The sequence below is a fragment of the Meriones unguiculatus genome, chromosome 7 (assembly GCF_030254825.1).
Source record: "Meriones unguiculatus strain TT.TT164.6M chromosome 7, Bangor_MerUng_6.1, whole genome shotgun sequence".
NCBI lineage: Eukaryota > Metazoa > Chordata > Mammalia > Rodentia > Muridae > Meriones > Meriones unguiculatus.
Window position 1 is genome coordinate 46,722,677 of NC_083355.1, and position 27,069 is coordinate 46,749,745.

At 43.9% G+C, this 27,069-nt stretch overlaps 1 protein-coding gene across 4 annotated transcripts in view; it reads right to left on the minus strand.

Moving 5' to 3' along the window:
• Nucleotides 1–27,069, minus strand: part of Ankfy1 (ankyrin repeat and FYVE domain containing 1) — a 76,344-nt gene that overhangs the window by 10,220 nt on the left and 39,055 nt on the right. For 3 of the 4 annotated variants that reach the window (XM_060387368.1, XM_060387369.1, XM_060387370.1), the window contains 15 exons: nucleotides 26,920–27,069; nucleotides 24,728–24,893; nucleotides 19,771–19,975; nucleotides 18,351–18,419; nucleotides 17,791–17,990; nucleotides 12,817–12,914; nucleotides 10,289–10,517; nucleotides 9,613–9,711; nucleotides 9,242–9,395; nucleotides 6,801–6,972; nucleotides 5,103–5,221; nucleotides 4,185–4,341; nucleotides 2,848–3,048; nucleotides 1,337–1,513; nucleotides 112–259 (listed from right to left, as the gene is read on the minus strand). In XM_060387368.1, the coding sequence (XP_060243351.1) occupies nucleotides 112–259; nucleotides 1,337–1,513; nucleotides 2,848–3,048; nucleotides 4,185–4,341; nucleotides 5,103–5,221; nucleotides 6,801–6,972; nucleotides 9,242–9,395; nucleotides 9,613–9,711; nucleotides 10,289–10,517; nucleotides 12,817–12,914; nucleotides 17,791–17,990; nucleotides 18,351–18,419; nucleotides 19,771–19,975; nucleotides 24,728–24,893; nucleotides 26,920–27,069 (2,344 nt within the window). The remainder of the gene's footprint in view (nucleotides 1–111; nucleotides 260–1,336; nucleotides 1,514–2,847; nucleotides 3,049–4,184; nucleotides 4,342–5,102; nucleotides 5,222–6,800; nucleotides 6,973–9,241; nucleotides 9,396–9,612; nucleotides 9,712–10,288; nucleotides 10,518–12,816; nucleotides 12,915–17,790; nucleotides 17,991–18,350; nucleotides 18,420–19,770; nucleotides 19,976–24,727; nucleotides 24,894–26,919) is intronic. The other variant, XM_021657442.2, reaches the window with a different exon arrangement.

Sequence of the window (27,069 nt, forward strand, 5' to 3'; positions counted from 1 at the left end):
AGACGTGCTGCCTCTGCAGCGCTCTGGTCCTGTAAGAGCCAACCTTCACCAGGGGGACAGCCCAAGGGTGCAGTGGGACGCCACTGCAGAGCAGTGTTCCCTAGCAAGTACCATTATTTCCATTCTCATCCACAGCAGCAAAGTCCACTCCATTCTCTAGGAGGACTGAGCAGATGGTGGGCAGGTCCTGCTGGGCAGCAAGATGGAGAGCAGTCTGACGATGCTTGGTTAATTCATTCACCTTAGCTCCTGCAAGAAGCTGTTAAAGATGATTACTCAATAAGGCCCCAAGGGCCAAGTAGGGCCAAGCCCACAGGTCTTCTCTAATCCACAGACTGACAGTCTACCGTCTTGGCACAGCCTGAATGCAGGAGGATCCTGCACATCGTCCTACTGAGGCAAACACAACAAAACCTGTGTCAAAGGCAAATTATCTACCAGTGTGTTCAATGACTATTCCTTAGGATATAAGAATTCTAAGACTTTAGTGTATTAAAACCTCTAAGTAATGCAATCATATTCACTGTACTATGCAAGAATGTCCATATTGCTTATAATTCTCAGATTCAGGGACAGGAGCCTTATCAACTGACCTACCCAAGCCTTCTTATAATTCTCAAATTTTAAACAAACTCCCCGTTCTAAATACCAACATACACTCTGTCCAACCATCACACCCTTTCTTTCTTGGGCTTGTTCCCTGCCTGACATCATGTTGTGCTGGAAAATCAGGCTTTTGAGTTAAGCTCAAATCTAGTTATACAAATTAATATCCAAGAGCCTAGGGGAAGCTCTTTCTAACCTATCCTCTTTATTGGAAATGTATAAAATTCCCCTTACAGAGTTTTAAGAGATAGCTTAAAGTTTTAAGTTTCCTTTTGGAGAATTATGAGACAGCTCATTTAAAAGTCTCACCTAGCCTGGGCATGGTGGAACTTGGGAGGGGGAGGCAGAAGCAGATGGATTTCTGTTATTCTGAGGCCAGTTTAACCTGCATAGAGTTCCAGGAAAAAAATACAGAAAGGGAGGGAGGGAAGAGGAGGAAGGAGGGAAAGTCTCAGCTGAGAGCCTGACAGCAGGCAAACAACGCAGCTGACCTCCAGCCCCTTGCTGTTGTCTGTCAAATCCTCCTGGGCCCTCAAGGCCTGACTCCCTATCTCTAGGTCTCTTTCCAGCATGTCCACCAGAGCGCTTGAGACCTGCAACCTCTTGACACATCTGTCTTCCTGGGTGGACTGGTGTATTCCCAGATTGATGCCTTTCACTCACAACAGCTTCGAAGACAAGTTCTGCACATGCTCTGAAGCGCGCTTGGCTTCATGTGCTTGTGGCTTACCAGATTTCGGACAATGATCTCCGAACCTGCCTGAACAGCAAGGTGTAGAGGGGTCAACTTGGAAGCATCCTGAACTCTGGAGTTCACATTGGCCTGGACACTGATCAGGAACAAGACACTTTCGATGTCAGAGTTCTGAACTGCCACATGAAGAAAATTCCGACCTTTATTATCTACCTACGGCAACAAAGAAGTAAGAAACACACTATTAGTCAGTTCTTAAGAACAGGGTCCTCCTGCATGCCCACAAGCTCATCAGACTGCGGGGAGGAATAATGCCAAACATGCCACCCTCCTCCAACACAACTCTGTGCACACATGCATGTCCTGGCACCCTCCTACAGCAGAAGCTAGACTTGGAAACCCAAGACGGGACCAGGTGAAGATGGAAGGTATTTGAGTAGCTGACTGCTCAGGAATAGCTGACTGCTCAGGAACAAGCAAATGTGACAATTTCACTGCAAGGCATCTGCTCTGGTCAAACTAAATACCCATCTCATGCCAGAGCAGCCAGACAGGCTTCAGAGTAACACAATGGGAGGAAGCCAGCAGCATGCCAGACAAGCATGAAGAAGCCAGAAGCTTCCTCACAGCAAACCCTAGCATGCACGGCAGTTACAGGAATCCTTAGTACAAGAGAGGACAGCACATTCCACACTCTGCATTAACACACACACACACACACACACACACACACACACACACACACACATCTAATGTGTGCTGGGATAAGTAAAGTCTGCAGGGCTCACATCAGTAGTACCAGTTTCACACTAGATGGAGAAGAAACGTGAGAGATCTGTCCCTGTTCGTGACTATCAGTCTGAGCATAGGCAAAGTTAAAGTTATACACCCAGTCACACTTAGGAAAATGAGGTGAGATAGCAAAGCCTGTGCGAGCAAGCAGCCACCGTCATGCCAGGACTGCACTTCATTCAGGACCCATATCTCATGTCATCTATAATAGCTATTACTAAATCTTGGCAACATTCTTTAAGCTAGCTGAAATCAGGTTTCTGTGGGACTGACCAGACAAACCTATTCTATCTTTTACCACACATCAGTCATTACCATTTCCCATACACTGTGGTAGATAAACAAGTTGCAAACAGGATTTAGAAGATGATAAAGAAATGGCAAAAACCATGGAAAATGCACATTCTAAGTAATAACTGAAAGTCTAGGATGGTTGCCCAACATTGCCTATTCAGTTTTAGCGCTCCCAGCAAATGCACAGTGAGCTCAGCTGCACACCCACAGAATGCTAAGGCTAGGCATTCACTTGAGCTCCCTTCCCCAGCCACGTCCCTACCGAGTGGCTGAAATACAGGGGAGCACACTCACGCCACAGCCAGCAGACACAGGATACCGGAACAGCTACACTTTCAGAAAAGGGAGGTTTAACTTCAAAACAAGTGTCTTTGTGCACAAGGGACCTGTTTAGTTAGCAGCCTGGTTAGTCACAATATGAGGAGTTCTGCTACGGAGAACGATGGTGGCTGGTCACTGACCTGCTCAGCAGCCCCAGACTCCCGTTTCAGAATGGCCTCAGCTGCCTTATTGTTCTTGTAAGTCATGGCGCAGGCAAAAGGGGTCAGCCCTTGTCTGTCTCGTACACTCAACTCAATGTTAGGGTGAGAGATCAAAAGCTGAATGATGACACTGTGCTGGTTGCTTATGGCCACATGGACAGGCGTTCTTCCTTCCGCATCCTATGGAGATGGGCACAAATTTCCATGTCTAACTGAAAGACAGAACTCAGGAACAATACGAAGGGTGGTAGCTTTTAAGATCAATTTCAGTTAGGAGACCCTGTGCTTGAAATCAGCTTTAAAGAGGCAAAACAGAAAGATGACTGCTCTCCCCCACACTTTTGCAATGACCACAGTGCCCCAGGGGCAACAAGAGCCCAGCACAGCCACATTGTTTCCGAAGAGAAGAGCTAATCATCCCGGTTCTCCTTTATACAACTCAGTGCAAATCTCTACAGGTTTCTAGAGCTGTGTAGACGGCTCAGGCAGTAGAGTGTTTGCTTTACAAACATGACAACTGGGGTTTGAGTCTCAGGGCCCACGTAAAAAGCATGGGTTTGTAATTCCAGTGGAGGGGAGGGGAAGACAAGTAGATTGTGGGGTTCACTGGCCAGGCAGCCTGGTTGTCCAAGTCCCAGGCCAACTGGAAACCCTGTCTTAAGAATAAGGTAGGGCTAGGGCTGGGGAGACAGCTCAGCAAGTAAGCGCATTGGCTACTCTTTCTGAGGACCCACTTCAGTCTCTAGTATCCATACAGAGTCTGTAACTCCAATTTCAAGGGTGTAGTACCCTTTTCTGGTCTCTTCTTGTACCAGACACACAATATACTTATGTACATACTGGCAAGAAGTCATACGCATAAAATAAAAGGTAAACAAATCTTTAAAAATATATTAGGTGGACAGCGCCTAAATAAAAACACCCAAGGCATGCATGTGCTCATGCACAAACTCTCTCCCCCTCTCCCTCATTACCCCCCTCCCCCGACACACACACACTCACTCCACAGGTTTGAATGCTGAAGAACATTAATGAGCTAATGGGACACGGTCCCAGGTTAGTGTGAGACTAACCTGATTTATGTGAAATCTATAGGGGACTAAGAAGTAAGGTACAATAGAGGAAAAAAAAAAACCTTCTTTATGTTGAAGAGAATTAACCTGAAACCAATCCAATTACCAGACAGGCTGTAAACTCAGAAAGTCACTATCTGTCATATTACAGGCTGCTTTGTGGTAAACAAAACTCTAGAACTGGGGAACATACAAGGTCCCTCATCTTCTGAGTTCACTTCCCCAGGAAAGAAAACTATATACCTGTGCATTGACATTGGCACCAAACTCCAAAAGACATTGCACCGTCTCTTCTAGCCCCCACGAGGCCGCCAAATGCAGGGGGGTCTGCCCATCCCGTGCCTCTTCTTCTCCTTCTCCATCATTACCTGGCTGTCTGGGACTATTGACGTCACAGCCACTAAAGTAGGGAAACAGAAGGTCACCCTCCACCTCACTTAGCAGCATGTGCTAGAGAGCAGCAGCTCCACCCATGCTAACAAAGTCACCACTGCCAGCCCTGGACCCCGGCATCAAGCTCCAGGATCTGGGTGCCACTGACGTAGCCTCTCTTGCAATTGGTCTTCAGGCAACCTGGGACTCAGAACTGTTGCAGACTCCATAGGAATAGGCACATATTTAAATGCTGAAAACAATTATTTGCAAAGTTTCCCAGATTACCTTGCCTCCCCATATCCCACTCTTATACAGTTCACATGTCATGGTGGGGCCCAGATGAGTCCATATGGTCTCCTTTACTCTAACCTCCTGATGTCACAGTGGGCGCTGTTCTGAAGTTAACAGGGGTCAATGCAGTCCCCAAAGCAGAAGATGGTTTTGATCCAGGCCTGTGTGATTCTTGGTTCCCCACCTAGCTTGTTTCTTAGCTGACTTGACATGACAGAATAGTGATCCTCTGATAATTTCTATTTATTTATTTGTTTATTTTTTGAGACAGGGTTTCTTTGTAACAGTCCTTGATGCCCTGGAACCCAATCTGTAGACCAGGCGGGTCTAGCACTCACAGAGATCTGCCTGCCTCTGCTAGGATTAAAGGCCACCGCCCTCCTGATAATTATTAAAGTCAAGGCCAGATCCAGGCATGTCAAGACTAAGGTGAGTTACCAAAGAGGTGGTACGCAGTAAGCTGAATGAAAAGAGAAATGCTTTGGTTTCTCAGACCTGCGAATAAGAAAGCAGGCAGTGGACTCATTGTTCTCATCAATGGCTCTATGCAGAAGTGTCTGAAGACACCCACTGGGTCCTGGGCCCCAACATGTAGCATCACAGCCATGTCTGACCTGCAGAGAAACACAGTTTCCTTACAAAGGCTGTCGAGCAAAAGAAAAAATGTTTATTTTCAACTCTAAGCAATATGTACATTACATAAGGCTTGGTCAATAAGTAATTATTATCATAATTGTTCATTAGGGTTTTTTTCTAATTTATTTTTTTATTCACTTTATATCCTTCATTCATTAGTTTTATACACACTGATTAAAATCTGCTCTTTGGGAGCTGGAGAGATGATGGTTCATCAGAAGCACTGGCTACTCTTCTAGATGACCCAGGTTTGATCCCCATCCCCAGGCTATGGCTCACAGCCATCTATTAACTCTAGTTCCAGGGATTTGATGCCCTTTTTTGGCCTGCATGAGTTTCAGGAATGCACATGGTGCACATGCAGGCAAAACACCATACATATTAAAAATTTAAATTAATATGATCTTCTCCGTGTAAATTCTTAAACTAGGTCCGAGGAGTGTGGTTTTCAGAAGTATAAATCAGTGCCTCTACGGCTGTGTGTTCTACAGCTGTGGATTACTGTGTTTGTGTGCTCCAAAATCCCCAGCAATATGTTCCAGTAATTATCAAATTACATCCCGAAACAGTTGATTAAAAACCTCAGGTGCAAAATGCCTCAGTGTCATACTGCAGGCCCTCACAGCGATAAATGAGAAACCCCAGGTTTATCTCACCTTTTAGGTCTGTCTTGTCCACAACACAGACAAACCTAAGATTTGGGGATTTACTAATATGGTGACAGCATCAAATCTGCCCCTCTCAGGAGATGCCTGAGGCAATCCTTCTATTCTAGCACTCCTGTGTCACTCCTGTGTTGTCTTTTAAAGACAGCCCAGACAGAAGTGCTGGCCAGCACCAACGTGGATCTCACAGTGCCTCTCCTCCCACCCCAGAGAGTCCCACTTACAAAGACTTGCTGTGTAGACTAGGCTGACCCTGAACTCACAGCCTTACCTACCCAGGGCTGGGATTAAAGCTGAACACATCCATGCCTTGCTGAACCTCAGACTTAACTTAACTTTTACGCATGAGTGTTTTTCTTGCATATATGTCTGTTTATCATATACATGCTTGGTGCCTGCTGAAGTCAGAGAGAGCACCAGATTCCCTGAACTGGAGTTAGGACTGTAAACCATTATATGGGTGCTCGAAGTCAAAACTGGGTCCTCTGTGACAAGTGCTCTCTCTCTCTCTTTTTTTTTTAATGCTTTTTTCTTTAAGATTTATTTATTATTTATACAGTATTCTACTTTCAAGCGTGCATGCACACCAGGAGAGGGCACCAGATCTCATTATAGATGGTTGTGAGCTACCATGTGGTTGCTGGGAATTGAACTCCGGACCTTTGGAAGAACAGCCAGTGCTCTTAACCTCTGAGCCATCTCTCCAGCCCCGACTACAAGTGCTTTTAACCCATCTTACTGCCCCATCATCTTGGACTTTTTAACATGACATTCCACTGTTTGTCCTTGACCTGATTTGTAACTTGGCTGACCTCTTGCTTCTGTGATGCTACACGGGCACCAAATCTGTATCTGACACAATATGCTCATCTGAAAGCAGAATATGACTCACCAGAGTGGAAGCAATATCCTCCAGATTCCTTGCCAAAGCAAGCCACAGTGGGGGGTCTCCTTTTTCATCTGGCACAGACATGTCAGCTCCTCTGGTACATATGGCATCAACCACTAGTGGAAGTTGATTTTTGATGGCTAGCTGAAGGGCAGTCTCCCCATCCCGAGTCCTACTAAGACACAACCACCACAATCAAAACCAGTGCTTATAACGGAAGCCAAAGAAAACAGCACTTTCCAGATCTTCCAAAGCCTAGATGCCAATGGAGCCATTATACTCACTTCACTTAGTCTCTAGAATAGCCTCAAGAAAAGCAAACTTGCATTTGTCTTTCATGCCAATTAAGAAAATATAGCAGCCAGGTAGTGGCGGGTGGGGCATGCCTTTAATCCCAGTGCTAGGGAGGCAGAGGCAGCTGCATCTCTGTGAGTTAAGAGCCCAGCCTGGTCTACAAAGTGAGTCTAGGACAGCCAGGGCTACACAGAGAAACCCTGTCTCAAAAAAACAAAACAAGACAAAGAAAGAGAAAATACAGTTCACTTCTCTCTATTGTACTCAAAAAGCAACAAACAGGGCTAGAGATACAGCATGGTTGTAGGGAGTGCTTATTTGGCATTCATGAAGCCCTGGGCTTGATCCCCAGCACACACGCCTGCACCTGGGAGAAGTAGGGAGCAGGATCAGAAATTTAAAGTCATCCTCAACTACTCAGAGTCGGGAGCCTGGAATACACTAGACAGTCTCAAAAGGAAAACAACAAAACCCATGTAGTTCTCCCACTTTAACTCAGTGTCATTTGACACCGGAAATCCAGAAAGGATCCTATGAATATACAGTGATAAAAGTTAAGGTCTGAGTTGGCAAGATGGCTCAGCAGGTTTGTCATGAAGCCTGACACCTGAGTTTGATCCTCAGGTGTAAAGAGAGCATCGACTCCCACAAGTCCTCCAAATTCTTTTTTTTAAATTAATTTTTATTTTTTTTATATTAATCACAGGTTATTTACTTTGTATCCCAGCCAAAGGCCCCTCCCTCTTTCCCTCCCAATCCCACCCTCCCTTCCTCATCTTTTTCCTGCCCCTTTCCAAGTCCACTGCTAGGGGAGGTCCTCCTCCCCTTCCATCTGACCCTAGCTTATCAGGTCTCTTCAGGACTGGCTGCCATGTCCTCCTCTGTGGCCTAGCAAGACTGTTCCTCCCTGGGGTGTGTGTGTGTGTGTGTGTGTGTGTGTGTGTGTGTGTGTGTGTGTAAAGGAGCCAGTCGTTGAGTTCGTGTCAGAAACAGTTCCTGTTCCCTTACCAGGGAACCCACATGGATACTGAGCTGCCATGGGCTACATCCGAGCAGGGGTTCTAGGTTATATCCATACATGGTCCTTGGAGAAACAGTCTCATAGAGGACCCCTGTGCCCTGATATATTTTGTCCTTGCGGAGTTCCTGTCCTCTCCCCGTCATATTAATTCCCCCTTTTATCGTATGATTCCCTACACTCTGCCAAAGGTTTGGTTATGAGTCTCAGCATCTGCTTTGACACACTGCTAGGTAGAGTCTTTCAGAGGCCCTCTATGGTAGGCTCCTGTCCTGTTTCTTGTTTTCTCCTACTTCCCATGTCCATCCCATTTGACTTTCTAAGTGAGGGTTGATCATCTTGCTCCGGGTCCTCTTTCTTGTTTATCTTCTTTGGGTGTACAGATTTTAGCCCTCCAACTTCTATAACACTGTGGCAGGTGTGGGTGCATAATACACGTGCTAGAGAAATATATATATTTAAACATTAAAGCCTGTTTCTCCTTTAACCCAGCTCGTAGCTTAGTCATTGGCTGTTCTTTGTTACAACTGAAATCCCTATTCAAGATTGATTTTTGGACCGTCCTTTATAACAAGATTTGTGTGAATTTGTGCACTGGCCCTGATACCGCCAATAAGGACGGAGTACAGTTTGACTGTGGCTGAACACTTCCATGGATCACACTCAATTACAAGCCCATCTGCACTTTCTGTGCATGATGACATGAATTAGGGATTGAACCTGAGCATCAGAGCTATCCAGCAAGTGTTCTACCGCTGAGTACATCACCATCCCCCTTTTGTACACCATCCCCTTTGACGTCTTGGGATTGGACATAGGGGTCAAGTACATTAGGCAAGCTCTCTACTTGAGGACTGCATTCAGTTTCTTTTTATATTTTGTGTTTAGGGACATGGTGTTACTGTATAAACCAGGCTGGCCTTGAACTCACAGGGATCTGCCTGCCTCTTCCTCTAGAGTGCTGGTATTAAAGGTGTGTATTACCATGCTCAGTTCCTATCCTCTCTAAAAGTGTTCATTTTGGAATAGTTTTTCTAACTTGCTCAAGGAGGTTTTCACTATCCTCCTGGTTTTGAAACATCTCAACTAAATATGACCTGGAGTTACAACAAAGCACAACACTTCATCCCACCTGACGTTTATATCAGCTTGGTGCTCCAGGAGGAAGAGAGCACTCTTGCTGTCCTGCCGCCATATGGCCATGTGTAGCAATGTCTGTCCATCTGACACGGTGTCATTGATAGACGCTCCGGAGCCCAGCAGCTGGGCAGCAATTGTGTGCATGCCTGGGAAATAAACAACCCCCAATTCATGCATGATTGACTGTTCCCACTTCCCTGACAACAAACTGACCCTCTAAGCTTCTCAAAGGCACCAATTTTTTAGGGGACGTTAACAGGTAAGTTATTTTACAGCAAATGATGAGCCCCGCCACTTCCCCCTTCCCCCTCCTCTACCCACCTACACACCTATCTGAGAGCAACAGACTTTGGCATAGCTTACCAGTCCATAATGCCAAGCCTAGCACGGTTTGGTCTCGGGAATCCTTGAGGCTGAAGTCCGGGATAATTTGTAAGTTGTTGTTGGCATGCAGAGCATTAGCTAAATAGTTTTAAAGGGAAAAGAAACCTGCTTTCACCATTCTGCAAGGTGGCAGTAAGAAGGGAACCACGCTTCACTGGCAGCCCTGGCCTCCAATCTGTGCAGCTCCTCCTGTCTCTGACTCCTGAATAATGGGGTCATAGGCACGGGACACCCACCTGGCTCCTCTGATCACACTGACGGCATTCAAGAGCATAAGACTTAGTCAATCAGAACCAGAGTATAATTGCTTTTCAAAGGGAACAAACAGACAAATCTTGTGGGGAGTTAAAGGCCAAAAGTCTGTTATCTGGGGGTAAAATGTTAAGATAAATTAATTCGTGTAAAAGTTAAAACATTCCCCACACAATCAAAGCCGACTCCACTACTGAGACTACAATGTAAGTAACTACAAAAGTAGTCATGAACAAAATGAATAAAGTATAATTAATAGTAAAAAAAAATAAAAAATATCACATAAATAAATAAATAAATAAATACGTGAATAGTAGTCATGAATGGAAGCAACAGCCTCTGAAATCAACTGCCCAAACAACTCTGTGCACAGCTCACAATGTGGACAGACCCAACCACCTACCTTTCTGCTCCAGGATGACAGAAACCACATCTGGATGGTTATAGGCAATTGCCATGTGCAATGGTGTCTGCAGGTAGACACCATCTGCAGAACCCGTCAGGCTCGAAGTCTCTTTGGACAAAGGCAGCGCCTCCTCTGTCTGCAGGTTTGGATTGGCACCTTGCTGCAGGAGCTCTGCTGTGAGGTTGGCCAGGCCATGCCGACAAGCTGTATGCAAAGGAGTTTCTCCCTGAATGAAATGGAAACCCACATCACCTTATAAGACAATTAGGAGTTCCTGTCACAAAAGGTTACAGGCAGTAGAAGTACCAAAACGGGCTCACTGCCAGCCACAGCCTGGGGTTCCTCCTGTCACCAGCTACCTCACGACTGACTCCCTCCCTCAGCACCATTAACCTTTAATTTCTTCAGTGTCTTCCCAGCATCTTTCTGTTTTTTCTCTCCCATGACCACCTTGGTTATCCCTTTACTTTGTTCTCACATTTTTTCCTACTTATGCAGCAAGCAGTAGTAACTAACTTCCAGCTACTTCTCTGTAACTTTTTTCCCTATTATTATTATTTATAATTTATTCACTTTGTATCCTGGCTGTAGCCCCCTCCCTCATCTCCTCCCAGTCACACCCCTCCTCCTTCTTTCCCTCCTATGCCCTGCCCCTAGTTCACTGATAGGGGAGGTCCCCCTACCCTACTATCTGACCCTAGCCTATCAGGTCTCATCAGGACTGTCTGGATCCTCTTTCTCTGTGGCCTGGTAAGGACACCTCATCAGAGGGAGTTGATGAGAGAGCAGGCAACTGAGTTCATGCCAGTGAATGCCCCTGCTCTCCTTCTTTTTTTTTTTTTTTTTGGAGACAGTTTCTTTGTGTAGCTGTGGCTATAGACCAGGCTGGCCTCAAACTCACAGAGATCTGCCTGCCTCTGTTTCCTAAGTGCTGGGATTACAGGCATGCGCCACCACTGCCAGCTAGGATTGATATTCTTAAAGCTCTAAGCACAGGTAATAAGTGACCTTAAAGATAAACACATCCCCTCTTTCTGAAAATGGGAAAGCCAAAGGAAAAAAGTGGCCCCCTGGGGGAAGCAAACAAAAACTGATAATTTAGTATCTAATGTTCCAGACAGTATGCTAACACACATTTAAATGCCTCATTTCTTAAAAAAAAAAAAAAAAAAAAAAGACTTACTTTGTATTTAACTGTGTAGACTGTGTGTGGGTGTATGGGTGTATGCAATGGAGTACAGGCGCCTGCAGAAGCCAGTGTCAAATACCCCAGAGCTGGAGTCACAGACAGCTGGGAGCCTGTCCAGCATGGGGCTGGAAACCAACCTCCAACCTCAGGTTTTCTGGAAGAGCAGGTGGTGCTTTTGAGCAGTGAGCCACGATTTCTTTTCATCTTACCCATCCCCTATGACATCAAGATTAATTCCATTTTATTGCTGTTGAAACTGAAGCTCACAAAGTGAAGAACACTGTCTAAGACTACATGCGGGAAGTGGGAAAGCTAATAAACTCAGTATTGTCTGACCCCAAAGCCCTACTGCTGGGCCTAACATGGCTGCCTTATTACAGGTTATAGAATCTCTGACACTTCCAGAGATTCCTTAAACTATGGGGAGTGCCAAACCCTATGTCTACAACATTTAGCTTATCATTTAGGCCCAGGGGACTAACAACAATAAAACAATTGTAATAGCGTACTCTACATGTGACCGCTCAAAGTAGCTTCTGCTCTCTATTCCCCCTATTGTGAGGATGTGCTGTCTACGGTGACTGAAGGTAGCTGAGAGGATACAGGACCTGTCTCAATGAAAAAAGGACTAACACTGAGTCAGACCACCTCATAAGAAAGAGCTAAGAGACTGGCAGACAGGCAACATGTGCACCACGGATAGACACACTGGACAAAGGGGTGATCACAAACTAAGATCACGGGAGATTTCATGATGGTACTCTGGCAGAAAACCTAAAATTTATGGCTTGTTTTCATAATATTCCATTTACTATCTCAGACCATGACTGACCACAGAAACTGAACTCTAAAGGAAAAACTTCAGCAAGAGGAGACCATGATTGGGTCAGCACTCCCACAGGAGACCTGAAGAATCAAGAGCAAGACAGAATAGCACATGCCTGTAATCCTAGCACTGCAGAGGCTAAGACAGGAGATCACAAGTTTGAGGCCAGCCTCTAGAGAACAAGTTAAGGCCAGCTTGGCTTACAAAACTGTCTCAAACCCAAAAGAATCAAGAAGCTAGTACAGAACTTGCTTACATTCTTATTTGCTAATTTCTATTACATTACAGAGTCTATAGGTTCTAGTTCAGGACATGGTTATACAACAAAGATTTCGACAATGGGTACTGACCAAATTAATCAACCAATCAATCAGTTCCCTTTACACTGGTCATATAAATGTAAACTTACAAAAATGAAAAAAAAAAAAGACTATTTCATTTTTTCCTGTACACTCAGGATTGCCATTTTTTCCAAGACCACAAATAACCCAGCTTCCTTTTCCAACTTACCCATTTGTTCCTGTGGTTGGCGTGGGCACCACTAGTTGCTAGGAAGAGAGCGGCAGCCTCATTTCCTGCCCCAGCTGCCCGCTGTAGTAAACAATTTCCTACAAGAAAGAAGCCATGTTCATTCTTCCATTCACAGGAAAATGAGCTCAAGTTCTATCATACCACACTGCGTCCTTCCTCACTACTTACTGTCCAGCCCACACCAGACAGTAGTATTGTTTCATCAGTCTTCCTGACAGTAAGCTGTACCTCCTTGTGGGGCTTGGTAAGGGTAAAGTACCCCCATTCCACCCCGAGCAGGGCTGCTGTCATTTTCTATGGCATTTCCTTTGCCATAGGGGCCTGTTCTATAAGTTGTACAATATCCGGCACTATCCCTGGTTCCTACCCACCAGATGCCAGAGGACCTCTCAACTTCTGATACTCAAAAATGTCTAGGGGCTCAGTGGTCAAAAGCACCGGCTGTTCGTCCAGCACTGGGTCCTTCGAGGGGACCCAAGTTCGATTCACAGCACTGACATGGCAGCTCACAGATGTCAACAACTCCAGTTCCAGGGGACCCAATGTTCTCTTCTGGTCTCCATGGGCACCAGACATGCACACTGACATACATAAAGGCAAAACATTCATAACACATAAAATAAATTCTAAAAAAAAAAAAAAAGTCTAGAGATGCTTCCAAATTTTCTGAGGAAGATGGGGTGCAAGCAGCAATGCCCAGGCCTCATGAGCTCTAGCTTTGTTAGGAAATGCCCACCAGATACCTCAGTTCTATCCCTATAGCCTTCAATAAGCTTGATGTTAGCTCAGGAATATTTATGCTTCATATTGTAATTATTTTCTGAATAAAAACCTTAGGAAAATTAAATCTTCTCCAAATGGTTTTTGGCTCCAGATCAGTACTTCTAACTCCATTTCTAAATACAGCATGAAATCTCATGTTTTAGGGGCTGGAGAGATGGTTCAGTGGTTAAGAGCATGCACTGCTCTTACAGAGGACCTGAGTTTGTTTAGTCTAGTGGCTCACAACTGCCTGTAACCCACACCCCACAGGATCTGATGCTCTCTTCTGGCCTCAGCAAGCACCTGCACACATGTGAACATACCCACATACAGACACACAGGCACTCATAAAAATAGATCTTTGAAAATAACACTCTCATGTTCTGAAGCTGTGTTGCTTGAAAATTCAAATAAAATAAATATTAAAACTGAAAAGTGAGGGGCTGGAGAGATGGATAAGGGCTCTGTCTGCTCTTCTAGAGGACCTGGTTCAAACTCCAGCATCCACATGGCAGCTCACAACTGTCTGTAACCTCAAGACCCAATACTCACGTAGACATATATGCAGGCAAAACACCAATGCTCATAAAATAAAGGTAAATTAAAAAAAAAAACTTAAAAAAAAAAGAAAAGAAAAAATAGGATAAAGCAGTGCAAGGAGAGAGCTCAGCCAGGAAAATGCTTGCTGTGTAGCCTAACAACCCGCATCCACTTCCAGAGCTGTGTTTTCAATTTTAATTGTCTCTAAAATATGGCTTTAGTATTGTAGTCCTGGATGACCTAGAACTTGCTATGTACCGTAGACTGACAGCCTTCGCTTCTCAGTGCTAGGGTTAAAGCTGTGTGCCACCAGCCTCGGGCATCCCCACAACTACACAACGAGCACTAGATGCATCTGTAATTCCAGCATCTCTACAGCCAGAAAGGAGAAAGGAGGAATGGAAACTCTAGGGCTAGCTACACTGGAATATGCAGAAAGAGACCCTGCCTTGAGAACCAAATTCAAAAAGTTATTACCTGACTTCCAAATATTCAATTGTATGCACACACGCATGTTCACGCATGCGCCTTCAATCTGAAGGAAGAAGAAAATGGACAAAATATTTGTTTTCATATTTTCCCTTCACAGAAAGAGGCTTCACCTATAGTTTATAGTTGTTCTAAACTCAACTTCTGCTGGGCACAGACATGCCCAGAATCTCAGCTGCTGGGAGGTAAGGACTCTAGGGAGGCGGGAGGTGTGGAGTTGAGAGCACTGCTCCCTCCTGCAGATGACCTGGCTCAGTTCTTCTAGCCCTATGTGGTGGCGCCACAGCAGCAAGCACAGACCCAGACACTGTCTCAAAGAAAGAAGAAAAGGAAGAAAGAAAGGGGAAGAAACCCCCACAGTAGTAATGACAGCTAAAGGCAGTAAGCTCTGCTCAGCGAGCTAAGAGTGGAGACTAAACACCTGAGACACCACTGTGAATCTAGAAACCACCGGTGGTGTGTGATGGCTCAGCACAGGGCAACTCCGCTTCTGGGGGACCCTGCACCCTCTGTGGCCTCCACAGACACTAGGAACACATCTGATGCACATAAATACATGTGAGCAAAATACTCATATTAATAAAATAAAATAAATAATTCCAAAAATGACAAGAATTAAATAGTTAAGGTTATCTTTGGGTTAGTTCAGGAATATTTTTGCTGAATATTTGGTGAAAACACCAAATTTGAGAGTAGTCTAGCTACATTAGAACCTCCCTCAAAACCAAAATAAATCTAGTGTAAAGTACTGTCTCATTATCATCTCTTCCCTCCCTTCTCTCTCTTTCTTTCTACAATGTCTTGCTATGTTGTCCTGGCTGACTAGTACTCACTGTGTAAATCAGGCTGGCCTTTCACTTGCAGTGATCTTAACCTGTGGTAGGATGACTAGGAGCTGGAAGGCAGTGTTAATGGTTCCTACCTATGTTTGACATTGATTTATTTCTGTGTGTCTTGAGTGCATGTTTAAGGTCAATAAGACAGTGAATTAAACATATCTGGAGGTGAGAGGGCAAGTTTTGGGAGTCTGTTTTCTCCTACCATGTGGGTTCTGGGGATCCAACTCAGATTATCAGGCTTGGTGGCAAGCACATTTACCCACTGAGCCATCTGAGTGGCTCCCCACTCACGCTTTCTATGAGTATTCAATACGTACGTATGGATTCCTTGTCCTCAAAAAATTCCCATACTGCTCTGGTAGCAGGTACTAGCCAGGGCTATATATAAAACCCCTGCCTAAAAAAAAAAAAAAAAAAAAAAGAGAGAGAGAGAAAAAAAAACACTACCATGTTTTCTTTACCCAGATTAGGGAACTACGTGACCACTGGGCGTCCCAGGTGTGTGTGTGCATCCCTGAAGGCCCCTGGGAGCCCTGCGGGGCAGTCACAGGCATATTCTCACACAGTCCTCACTCCTCCCTGCACTGTGCTGACACTGGCACTGGCGCTGCAAGGTCGGTGGTAGGAGGAGCTCGAGCGGCTAAGAGGTCATGGCAGCACTACATGCCACTATAGGCCTGGGGCGCAGGCTGTGCCTTCATTTTCACAGGCAAGAGGTCTACACTTCTGCCGCTAAAACAAAATGAAGAAAGGGACTGGACTGAAAAACCAAAAACAACCTTCCCTGACCATGGTATTCGATTCTGTAGAAACTAATAATTTCACCAACTCTCAGCACTGAGCACCATGTCTGAAAGAGCCCAGGTGCCACATGAGAAGTACGGACAGAGCTGCTGCTACTCTGCAGAGCACACTGTTTGCAGGGGGCACGCTTGTGTTACGGCACAGGAAAAATCTCAGCAAAGTGTCACGAAACAGGGTTTTTACTCAGAATGACTTCCAATACACTATTATTATTTAAACTTGATCTGGTCCTCATTCTCCTAAAAATGAGCAAAATGAGCCTGTCTCTTTAAGAAAAACAATTTAAAAAAATAATTGATATTTTTTACGTAATGATATAAAGTAAGCTTTAACATAAAAATTTAAATCAAACTCTGAAACCCCAAGTTTGATAATTTCTTTACAGGAAAAGACTTCTGATGAGATCAGCAGTGCTATCAGTAAGTGAAGTTCTGAAATTTGAAACACTGGAGACTCTAACACAGTGATCCAAGACTCCAATGACTAAGGCATTGTGTTCTAGAACAACGTGTAGAGGAACAATTCATTCAAAGCACAAACTGGTTGTGATTTTTGTATGAAATGTGTCCCCTGAGGAGACTGAACAAGAAACTTCCTGCTCTTCTGATAACTTGTATCTCAAGTTATTTTCATTACAGGCATCTTTACACTCTGAATGACTAATCCAGCTCTTAGGAGTGTCTCAGCTCTGGAGCTGGAGAGATGCTCAGAAGTTAGGCGCACCCGCTGTTCTTCCAGAATGCCCGGGTGCCCAGTACCAGCTTCTTCTGACTTCCAAGGCAAGCGTGTGGCAAAGATACATTAAGGCAAACACTTATACACATAAAATAAATCTAAAAAAATAAAAAACAAAATTAAAAACAAAAGTTTCTTGGCTTTATAAGCTGGGTATGGCAGGCTGTGCCTGTAATCTAACTACTTGGGAGGCTGAGGCAGGAGAACGTCTAGTTCAGGTCCAGCTTGAGCTACATGTACCAAACAGACACTTTTTCAAAACCAAAAATAAAAGTTCTCATTATTGTTTTCCAACTGTAGAAAACACTAAGGTCTAACTACGGAAACAACAACTATTTGACGTGTAAGTTCTACGTAGAGTAGAAGAAGCTGTGGGTCCACAGAGCCTAAGAATTGCTGCCTTCATTTAACAGGTATGTTTTAGCTAACAAGACTTAAATTGATGTCTGCTTAAATCATCTGGAGCACAGTTTTAAAAAGAAAAAGTCACAATTTAGGATTTTACTGAGCTACTGAGCTTAAAATTAAAAACAAAAGAAATAATTCTCATAATAGTAAGCCATTCCACTTCTGTAATTTTATTAAAACATTTACAAGGGGGCACAGGCTTGTAATTCCGGTACTCACGCTAAGGTAGGAGGGTCACATGCTCAAGGCTAACTTGTCTTGCAAGTCTGAGGCCAGCATTGCATTCACAACCAAAACACAGTAAGAAACTCAATGCTGTACGGTTTCCCAGCGCCCCCAGACCCTGACCTCATTCCTTGGGACCAACGCGTTTTACCTGTCATTGCATCAGGAGCGTCAGTGTTGCTGCCACGTTGAATGAGTCTGGCTGCAAAGCTGTTTTCATCAAATGATGTCCCATTTTCCACAGGGAGGTCTTCAAAGGGGTTCACAGACTGGTCTGAAGACACAGTGATGTACTGGATGGCGAGCCACAGCGCAGTGCTGCCCTCGTGGTCTTTCAGCTCTAAATCTAATCTGAAATAACGCAGCAGTGTGACCGACAGGTACAGCTGCCAGCTGCTCTGTGCTGCCAACAGCTTCCCTCCTGCACTTTCTAAAGGACAGACTGTTACTCCACTTAAAGTCTGTAACTGTAAAAGGCATCTTAAGAGACAACTTCAGAGTAGGCATGACAGCCAGTAACCTCAGCACTTGGGGGATGGAAGCAGAAGGACTTTGAATTCCAGGCCTGCCTGGACCATTTATATAAAAAGACCTCATCTTAAACAAAGAAATGAACAAAAGTTGTTTTTGTTTTTTTTAATAAGGAAAGATTTTTCACTCACAATCCCACCCTCACAACCGCTTTTCATTTCTCCAGGCCGCCCTACGTACTGTTTACACTGCAGCAGCTGACTGAACACATATTCGTTCCTGGCCAGGATGGACAGGTGTAAGGGAGTCCTGAGGGTAAAACAGGGAAATGAAAGAGGTGTCAATTGCGGACAGACAGACGCTCAGAGCTGGCACAGACTACAATTCTCCGTAGAATCACATCTACAACCAGTTCCATCACTTTGTTTTCCAAAATGCTAGACAAGAATCAAAATACGAAACTGAATTAGCTTTGACGGCCTATGCTTTCTACTCCTGTTCTAACTCTTCCTGGAGGACTGTGGCAAACGGGCTTTTGTCACACTTTCTCTCGCCTATCCCCTGCCAATCTGAAAAGGAACTTTGCTCTTCACTGTAATGTTCTGTTAACACTGGAGCACAGCAGCAACAAGACAGAACTGCGTCAAGTTGAACTTGTTCTTCACCAACTGTTTATTCAGTTCTCAAGTGCCTGGAGGGAAGGTTGCCACTAGCGCATAGGACTTGCAGCCTGGCCTCCACTGCAGGTGGACAGGCTGCCCAAGATTACTATAGCTGGAGGGAACAAACACAGCCAACCTCACAGAAATCTTACTTCCTGGGTGGGTTCTCAAAATGCTGAAGTGACCTGATGGTGGCACCTGTGGCCTGGCCACGGCTGGTGGGATAAGAGCTGAGTTGCACTTCAGAGCCTCCCACACTCTGCCTCAAAGACAGGCACCTCCTCCCACAATTCTAAACCCCAAACAATCCTTCTGGGAAGATGCAAAAACAAGAAAATGTTACTGGAGATTGCTCAGAGGCTAAGAGCTCTTCCAGAGGACCTGGGTTTGATTCTCAGCACCCACATGATGGCTCCCAAGGACCAGTTTCAGGGAATCCTCCACACTCTTCAAGCCTCCACAGGCACTACATGCATGCAAAACACCCATACACATAAAATGATTAGTAAATAAAAGCTTGTAAAAATGTAAAACATAAAGTAGAACCCAGAAACACTGCCAAATCTAAGAAGGGCCGTGCCGGGATGGTAACAAGCTCTGAGGCAGCGAGGCGTTAAAAGGAAAGGCCTTTTTAAGACAGAATGAGTTTAAATTAAGGAATTTTCTATCATTAGACCTCACAGAGATCAAACAGGTAGCCTCGAGGTAGTGGCTCCTCCTCAAACTATCCAAATGATCCTTAAAATGAAGAAAGTCCTTGTAAATGCTGACTGAGCACCTTGGTTGCTTTCAACATGAAAATGATAAAAACTGCCTAGAAACTCAGACTTTATTTAGCCAGGCTGCAAATGTTTTCCGCAATACTACTAGTCATGACACTTGTTTGCACAACAAATAAACATCAGATTTAATAACAACAACAACAACAATAATAATAATACTGCCTGTGTCAGTTATGCGCCACCATAAAAATCCTCTTCTGGAGTTAGTGTACTTACCTGCCCTTGCTATCCTGCATGTTGGGGTTGGCACCAGCCTGCAGGAGGGCCTCTGCAATCTGCGCCATCTCAGACATCACATCTGCTGAGTATTTCTTTGAACTATACAATGCTACAAGATGTAATGGGGTCTCTTGGGCCCCAATTGTGGCAGCATTGACAAGTGCCCCATTCTTAATGAGGAATGTAGAAGCAAAGAGATCTCCTTGAAAAGAAACAACAGAACACACAATGTCATGACGACAACCAGTTACTGCGGCCAGTACCTCCTCATAAGGCAGTAGTGGATAACTGTAGACATAGGACAGCTGGTGATGTCTGAAGCGATCTCTTGGCTAGCTGTAGGTGGAAATCCATGACAGTCTAGAAAGTTCTACCCCGATTCTAAAGCTCTTTGTCCATCTTTTGATCACACGTAATGATTTGCCCTGGCTCCTCCTTCAAGATGCTGTGACTGTCTAACAACAGACTTGGGTGTGAGAGGTAGCTGAATGGCTGCTCTTTTAGAGGACCCCAGTTCAAATCCCAGCATTAACATGGTGACTCACAACTGCCTGCAACTCCAGGCCCAGGGATCTGACATCCTCTTATGGATTCTATGAACACACACATCAATATGTGATTATACATTATGAATTGATTTTTGGGTCTAATCAGCGAAGGGAAGTCAGTCCAGAGGGTAAACAGAGAACAGGACAAGGCAGGAACTAGAAGCCCAGCCCTAGGATAAATTCTTACCAACAAGGAAACAAAAAGTACTCCAGACACTTCAATCTGAACAGGTCGAGGGAATGGCTTGCAGTGTTCAGGGTGCCTAAAGCCCTGAGTTCAAGACTCAGTACCAGAAAAACACTTATCTCCCCACTGAAAACTTGCAGCCACTTGCTGTCCTCATTCACTATCAACGCCAGGAAACTGAGGCATTAGTGTAATAATTTTTCTATATAAAAATATTCCTAACCAGTGTTAAACAATTTTAAAATGCACATACAACATTTCTTTCAGTTTTATGACAGCTTTGTTCAGGGAACAGCCAGTAACCTTCATCATTTAATTAACACAAACCATATTTAATAGTTCTTGTTTTATAATTTACTACAAATAATTGGCCGGGAGAGTTGGAAATCTACTGGTCTATGTGGGTTATTAGTTTTTTAAGAAGCGGAAAAACTGGATTGTTGTGAAAGGACTCATCATCTTGCTTAGGTCAGGCTAATCGGGGAGATGGTAACGCACTCCACGTGGGTACCCTATGGTCTCACCAACCCTAACACCACCCAATTCTTCTTGCTTGGTAGGATGACTAATTAACGTTTTATGGATTCAAACGTGCAACTCAAAATATACCTACACCTCATTCATAGGTTAACAAACCTCCATCACTCATAGTGAACTAAAAGCAAGGTCACTAGGCAAACTTAAAGGTAGCACTCAATCATTTGGGTAAAGTTAACCAAGTAACAGCAAGCTGAAGGAGGCAAAGTCAAATAATTCCTCTGAAGGGTGTGATGGCACCATGTAAAACCCAGAGCACAGGAGGCAGAGGCGGGAGGACCACTGCAGGTATGAGAGTGGGCCAGCCAATGTTTCACTGGGCCCTCAAGGAAAAGAAAACAACCCCTGCAGAGCCTAGCTTTGGTGTTCCGTTGCTCAGGCAAGGTAAGGGCAGCTTTGTCGACTTTATCAGTCAATTGGCAGTCTCGCATGGGGCACAACCCACTGCTGTCTCACTGTGCTAACAAACAGCCTGGTAAAGCAGGAAGATCCTTTCCTATTTCACAAACAAGAAAAGACAACAGTCTGGACAAGTGACTGTCAAAGCAACAGATGAGCCAGGATTCAAGCCAAAGTCAGTGCTCCGTCCACAGTTAAGCCTCCTTTAAAGTCTGTTATATCTAGACTGTAATCCACATACTTCCAGACATTTCACAAAATCAGAATGAAAGATTAAATCACTCTAGAACACTCATCAAAACTAACTTGGTAATTCCTGTAGCTAAGCAATCACCCAAATATTTAATAACTCACCAGAGATTGTTTCTTCATAAAACATAAGAATTCAGCTCCCAGAGAGGAAAGGAACTTAATTGGTTTTTAAGAACAAGTGAATCTGTTTCCAAAATAAACATCTCAGACACTAACCGGAGTGAGAAAGAACAATTCCCTATGTGAGAAACTTTCCCCAATGAGCACAAACCCAGAGCTAAGTGCTGTGCGTACTTGGAAAATGTGTCTGCTTTCCACAGCTGACTTGTCCTAAGGGTTCCCTACCCAGCGATGAGTAAAACTCTCCTGACTATTAGCAAACAAGCTCAACACTCTACACAGTTCAAAAGGACATTAAAAACTTTCGCCCAAAAAGGGGAGAAAGCCACAGCTGCAGCATCACCAACATTCAAACAGTCTATCATGCTACGGAACAGACTGCGGCTGAGAGAACAGCAGTGTCCTCTGTTCATGGGCATCCCTGTTCTGGCGAGTAAGAAAAATGCAACCACAAACATATGCAAATACCTCCGTGGTATGCTAACTTAGACGCTTTCCCCTGTACACCAAGAGTGGTATAGCTGTGCCATACAGTAGCTTTATTTTCATTGTTTTTCAGAAATCTCCACACTGGATTTTCATAGTGGCTGTCCAAGTTTTACATTGCCATCAGTGACAATAATCCCAGAAGTTGGGAGGAAAAGGCAGACCTCTATGAGTTCACAGCCAACTGGTCTACATAGAGAGACTGTCTCAAAAATTAAAACAAAAAAGAAAACACATTTCCTCTTTCCCCATGTCCTCACTAACACCTGTGAGGATTTTTAAGATTTATATGTTTTTGATACTTACTTTCTGGAATCGGTTCTCTCCTTCTACCATGAGGCTCTTGGGAATCAAACTCAGGTCATCAGGCTTGGCAGCAAGTGCCTTTACCTACTGACCCATCTCTCTGCCCTGTCACTTATTTTCCTGAAGACAACCATTCTAAACTGGAATAAGACAGACTCTCAGAGCAGTTTTAATGTCTGTTTTCCTGGTGAGTGAAGATGCAGAACACTTTGAAGTTTTATTCACCTTTTGTATATCCTTTTTTGAGACCTGACAATTTAGCTCATTAATTGACTGAATGTGTTTTTTTTTTAAAGTTTAATTTTTGAAGTTCTTTACATCTTCTGAATATTATCCATCTGATACGTGGCCTACAAAGGTATTCTCCCAGTGTGTCTTCCATTTGGTGACTGCTTCCTTTGCTGTCCAGAAGCTTCTCTATTTTGATTCTGTAGACTGCTTCCTTGCTGCTGCAGTACTCTTCAGAGCATCCTTGCCTCTGCCTGTACCCTGAGATATTTTAGCTACACCTCTTTCCTTTAGACCAGTGGTTCTCAACTTCTCTAGTGCTGTGACCCTTCTCCTCATGTTGTGGTGACCCCAAACATAAAATTATTTTGTTACTACTTCATAACTATAATCCTGCTCCTGTTACAAATCATAACAGGAATATCTGACATACAGGACATCTAACATGTCCACAGGTTGGACTCACCACTCTAGCAGTTTCCAAGTTTCACGTCTTCCATCAAGGTCACTAACCCATCTTGAAATGATTTTTGTGAAGGTAAGAGGTGTGGATGTAGGTTCATTCTTTGTTAAAGAGGCTGTCTTTTCTCCAAGGTATTCTTTTAAATTTTTATTATTTTTAAAATATGTGTCTGTGTGTGCCACATGTGTGTCTGGGCCCAAGGAGTCCAGAAGAAGTTGGTGGATTTTCTGAATCTGGAGGTACAGGCAGCTGTGAGCAGCCATGTGGCTGTTGGCAAGTCCAAGAAGTGCTCTAAAACCACTGAGCCATCTCTCTAGCCACTCCAAAAAACTATGTTTTGACATAGTTCTCAAAATTGGCACACTATATGGGTTTATTTCTGGGCCCTCTTTTTTTGTTTTGTTTTGGTTTTGTTTTTACAAGACAAGGTTTCTCTGTGTTTCTACCCTGGCTAGGCCTGAACTCAGGGATCCACCTGCCTCTGCCTCCAGAGTGCTGGGATTACAGGTGTGCACCACCATCACCACCTGGTGGGTCTTCGGTTTTGTTTGTTTGTTTTAAATTTCATCAGTCTCCTGCCTGCTCTTGGGCCAGTACCATGCTTTTTTTGTTATTATGTCTCTACAACATAATTTGAGATCAAGTATCACAACTGATACCTCCAGCATTGCTCTTTCTGCTAAAGATTACTTTATCTATCGTAAGAATTTAATACTGTCTTAAGAATGTTAAATCTTCTGGTAAAAGAAAACAAGCAGACATATGCTGCTCCCAAGTTAAAGGTACAAGTTTTTTTTTAAAACAAGTTTTAAAAAAGTGTTTTTTAAACTTTATGTGTAATTGTCTGTGTGGGTGAATGTCATATATGTGCCTATAAAACCAGAAGAGAGTATCAGAACCTCTGGAGCTTGAGTTACAAGAAGTTATGAATCCACTTCATAACTTGAATTACTGGGAATCAAGTCCTCTGCAAGAGCAGCAGGTATTCCCAAACTACTAAGTCCCCACAGGGTGTTTTGTTGTTGTTTTTTTTTTTGTTTGTTTGTTTGTTTTGTTTTTTGGTTTTGGTTATATTTTTGTTGTTGATGTTGAGACAGGGTCTCTTTATGTAGTCCTATTCATCCTGGAACTCAATGTATAGACCACACTGGCTTTGACCTCATAGAAATCATGCTGGCTCCAAGGTACATTTTAAAGGCCATCTGTCTAGCCTCTCTTCCTTAGTTCCTGGTGGCACTATGGATAGACAAACTGACAAGGCCAACAGCGTTTAGTCCCTCTGACCCAACAATCAGAAGTTCTAAGCCATGCAGGCCTAGCATATAAACTCAAGACTTTTTGGGGGAATTCCTAGAACTGAACTTCAAAACTATAAATATAAAAAGTATACTGCATACAGAGAAAAACATAAAACTCATTTCTCCTTACCTCTCTGGATCCCTTTATGTAACAAGCTCCAGCCACTCTTGTCTACCATGTCCACATCAGCTTTATGACTAACCAGAGTGCTGGCAATACTCTCTAGTTTCCGTGAAAGAGCCAGATCTAATGCAAGATCTCCATTATGATCCATTTCATTCAGCTTCCCGGGGAGCTGCACAGAGAAATTTGGAAATCAGCACTCAGGCAGTAGAAAATACAACCTTCTTTGATTTCTCCCAATCGACAGCCCCTGCCCTAACTTTGAGACAGGTCTCAATATGTGGACCAGACCGGTCTCCTCCCATAAGGCATGTGTCACACATCTAACACAAGAGCCAGTTCTAGTGCTATGGCATTGCTTACAGTCCAAATTCAACTTCATTCACAGACTTCCATCCTGAGAGCACTTGCTTTCAATATCACACAAACATTAGTGATTAGAAATCAGATGTCAACAATATGGAAGGTGATTAAGGACCACAGGAAAAATACAGCACTGGAGTATGTGTGTGTGCATGTGTGCATGTGTGTGTGTGTGTGTTGGGGGACGGACAAAAAACTTTATGAAAAAACTTTATGAAAAGAGATAAAGCTGGGCAGTGGTGGCACATGCCTTTAGTCCCAGCACTCAGGAGGCACAGGAAGACGATCTCTGAATTTGATGCCAGCCTGGTCTACAGAGTGAGTTCCAGGAAAGCCAAGGCTACTCAGAGAAACCCTGTCTTGAAACCCACCCCCCCAAAAGGTAAGATTTCATGAAAGGAGTCTCAACAGAGTCTTCTTTAGCAGTTTAATGTCTCCTTACACACTAACACCCACGATAAACCATACTTTAACCATACTTTAATACCTTTGAAGGCAGTGTGGTATGCAGAATAATGTCCTCCAACCCCACCCCACAGATGTTCTTGCCCTAATTACCAGATAATGCAAGACTGTCAGATACATGGCAACAAGTACCTCTAAAGATGTGATTAAGGCTAATTGCAGGCTGCCCAGCCTACAGAGACCCACTCTCTAACAAAATTCATTCTTAAAAGTGAACAGGAATGTAGAGGAGGTCATTAATGGCTAAAATAAGGACTTGATGTGTCACTGCTGAGTCCTTTCCCTAAGCCTACAAAGATGGCAATTTCAAAACAAATCAGAACTACAACAAACAATTCACGGAGTCAGGTTGTTCTCCAGACTGCAGCCCTGTCAGCATGAGAAGGTTACCTCTCTATGTTAGCAGGGATTGCTGCACACGCCTTTAATCCCAACACTTAAGAGCCTGAGATGGAAGCAATGTTCCTTTGAAGCTAAGGACTGTGGGGAGATCTAAAAGCTGAGAATAATTCTCAGATCACAGGAAAATAAAGGCTTTGGCCCACTAGAGAATTCTGACAATAACTCTATGCGCAGAAAATGAATTCTTCCCCACAGCTCCATAAAGACCTCAGCCTACCAACAACTTGATTTTTGTCTTGTGACTTCTGGCTCAGACCTCCAGTAGGCAATAGCGTCAAACAATAAACTGGTGTATTTTTGCTTTAAAATGTACTCTTATGTGTATGAGTGCTTTGACTGCATGCAATATGGGGGCCACAAGTGTGCCTGATGCCTGCAGAGGTCAGAAGATGGAGCTATAAATGGTGGTGAGCTGCCATGTGAGTGTTTTGTCCTCCGCAAAAACAAGAAGTACTCTCAACTAGCCCAGAATGTGCATTGGTTTAGGCTACTGAATTTATGGAAACTTGTCTTGGTAAGCAATAAAAACAGCTTTGTAGGGACTGGAGAGATGGCTCAGAGGTTAAGGGCACCCGTTGCTCTTCCAGAGGTCCTGATTTCAATCCCCAGCAACCACATGGTGTCTCACAGACACCTATAATGAGATCTGGTGCCTGCTTCTGGCCTGTAGGCAGAACACTGTATATATAATATATAAAATATTAAAAAAAAAAGGAAATAAAAACGATTGAGACCAGAAGTCACACACTATTGTGTCAGCCTGGAACTGGGAATATGGCTTTGGATTGGATTAAGACTGGCACATTCTGAGAAGCAGAACAGAAAATGTAAAAAGCATCCTGAACATGTTAGAAGTATATTCACAGAATGTCCAGTGATGGCAAAATGACAGTGATGACAGAAGCAGGAAATATGAATAGCATTCAAATTTGGGCAGACAGGAAAAAATGGAAATGCTTCTACAATACCTGGGAATCCATTTCAATCAGATAGAGGAAGACCACATCTTCTCTCTCCACTTTGATTGCTTTATGTAATGGGTACTCTGTCTTGGATTTGATCATTTTGTATAACAGCTGAGCGCTCAAGCTACTGAAGTCCTCCTTTCGTAAGTCATC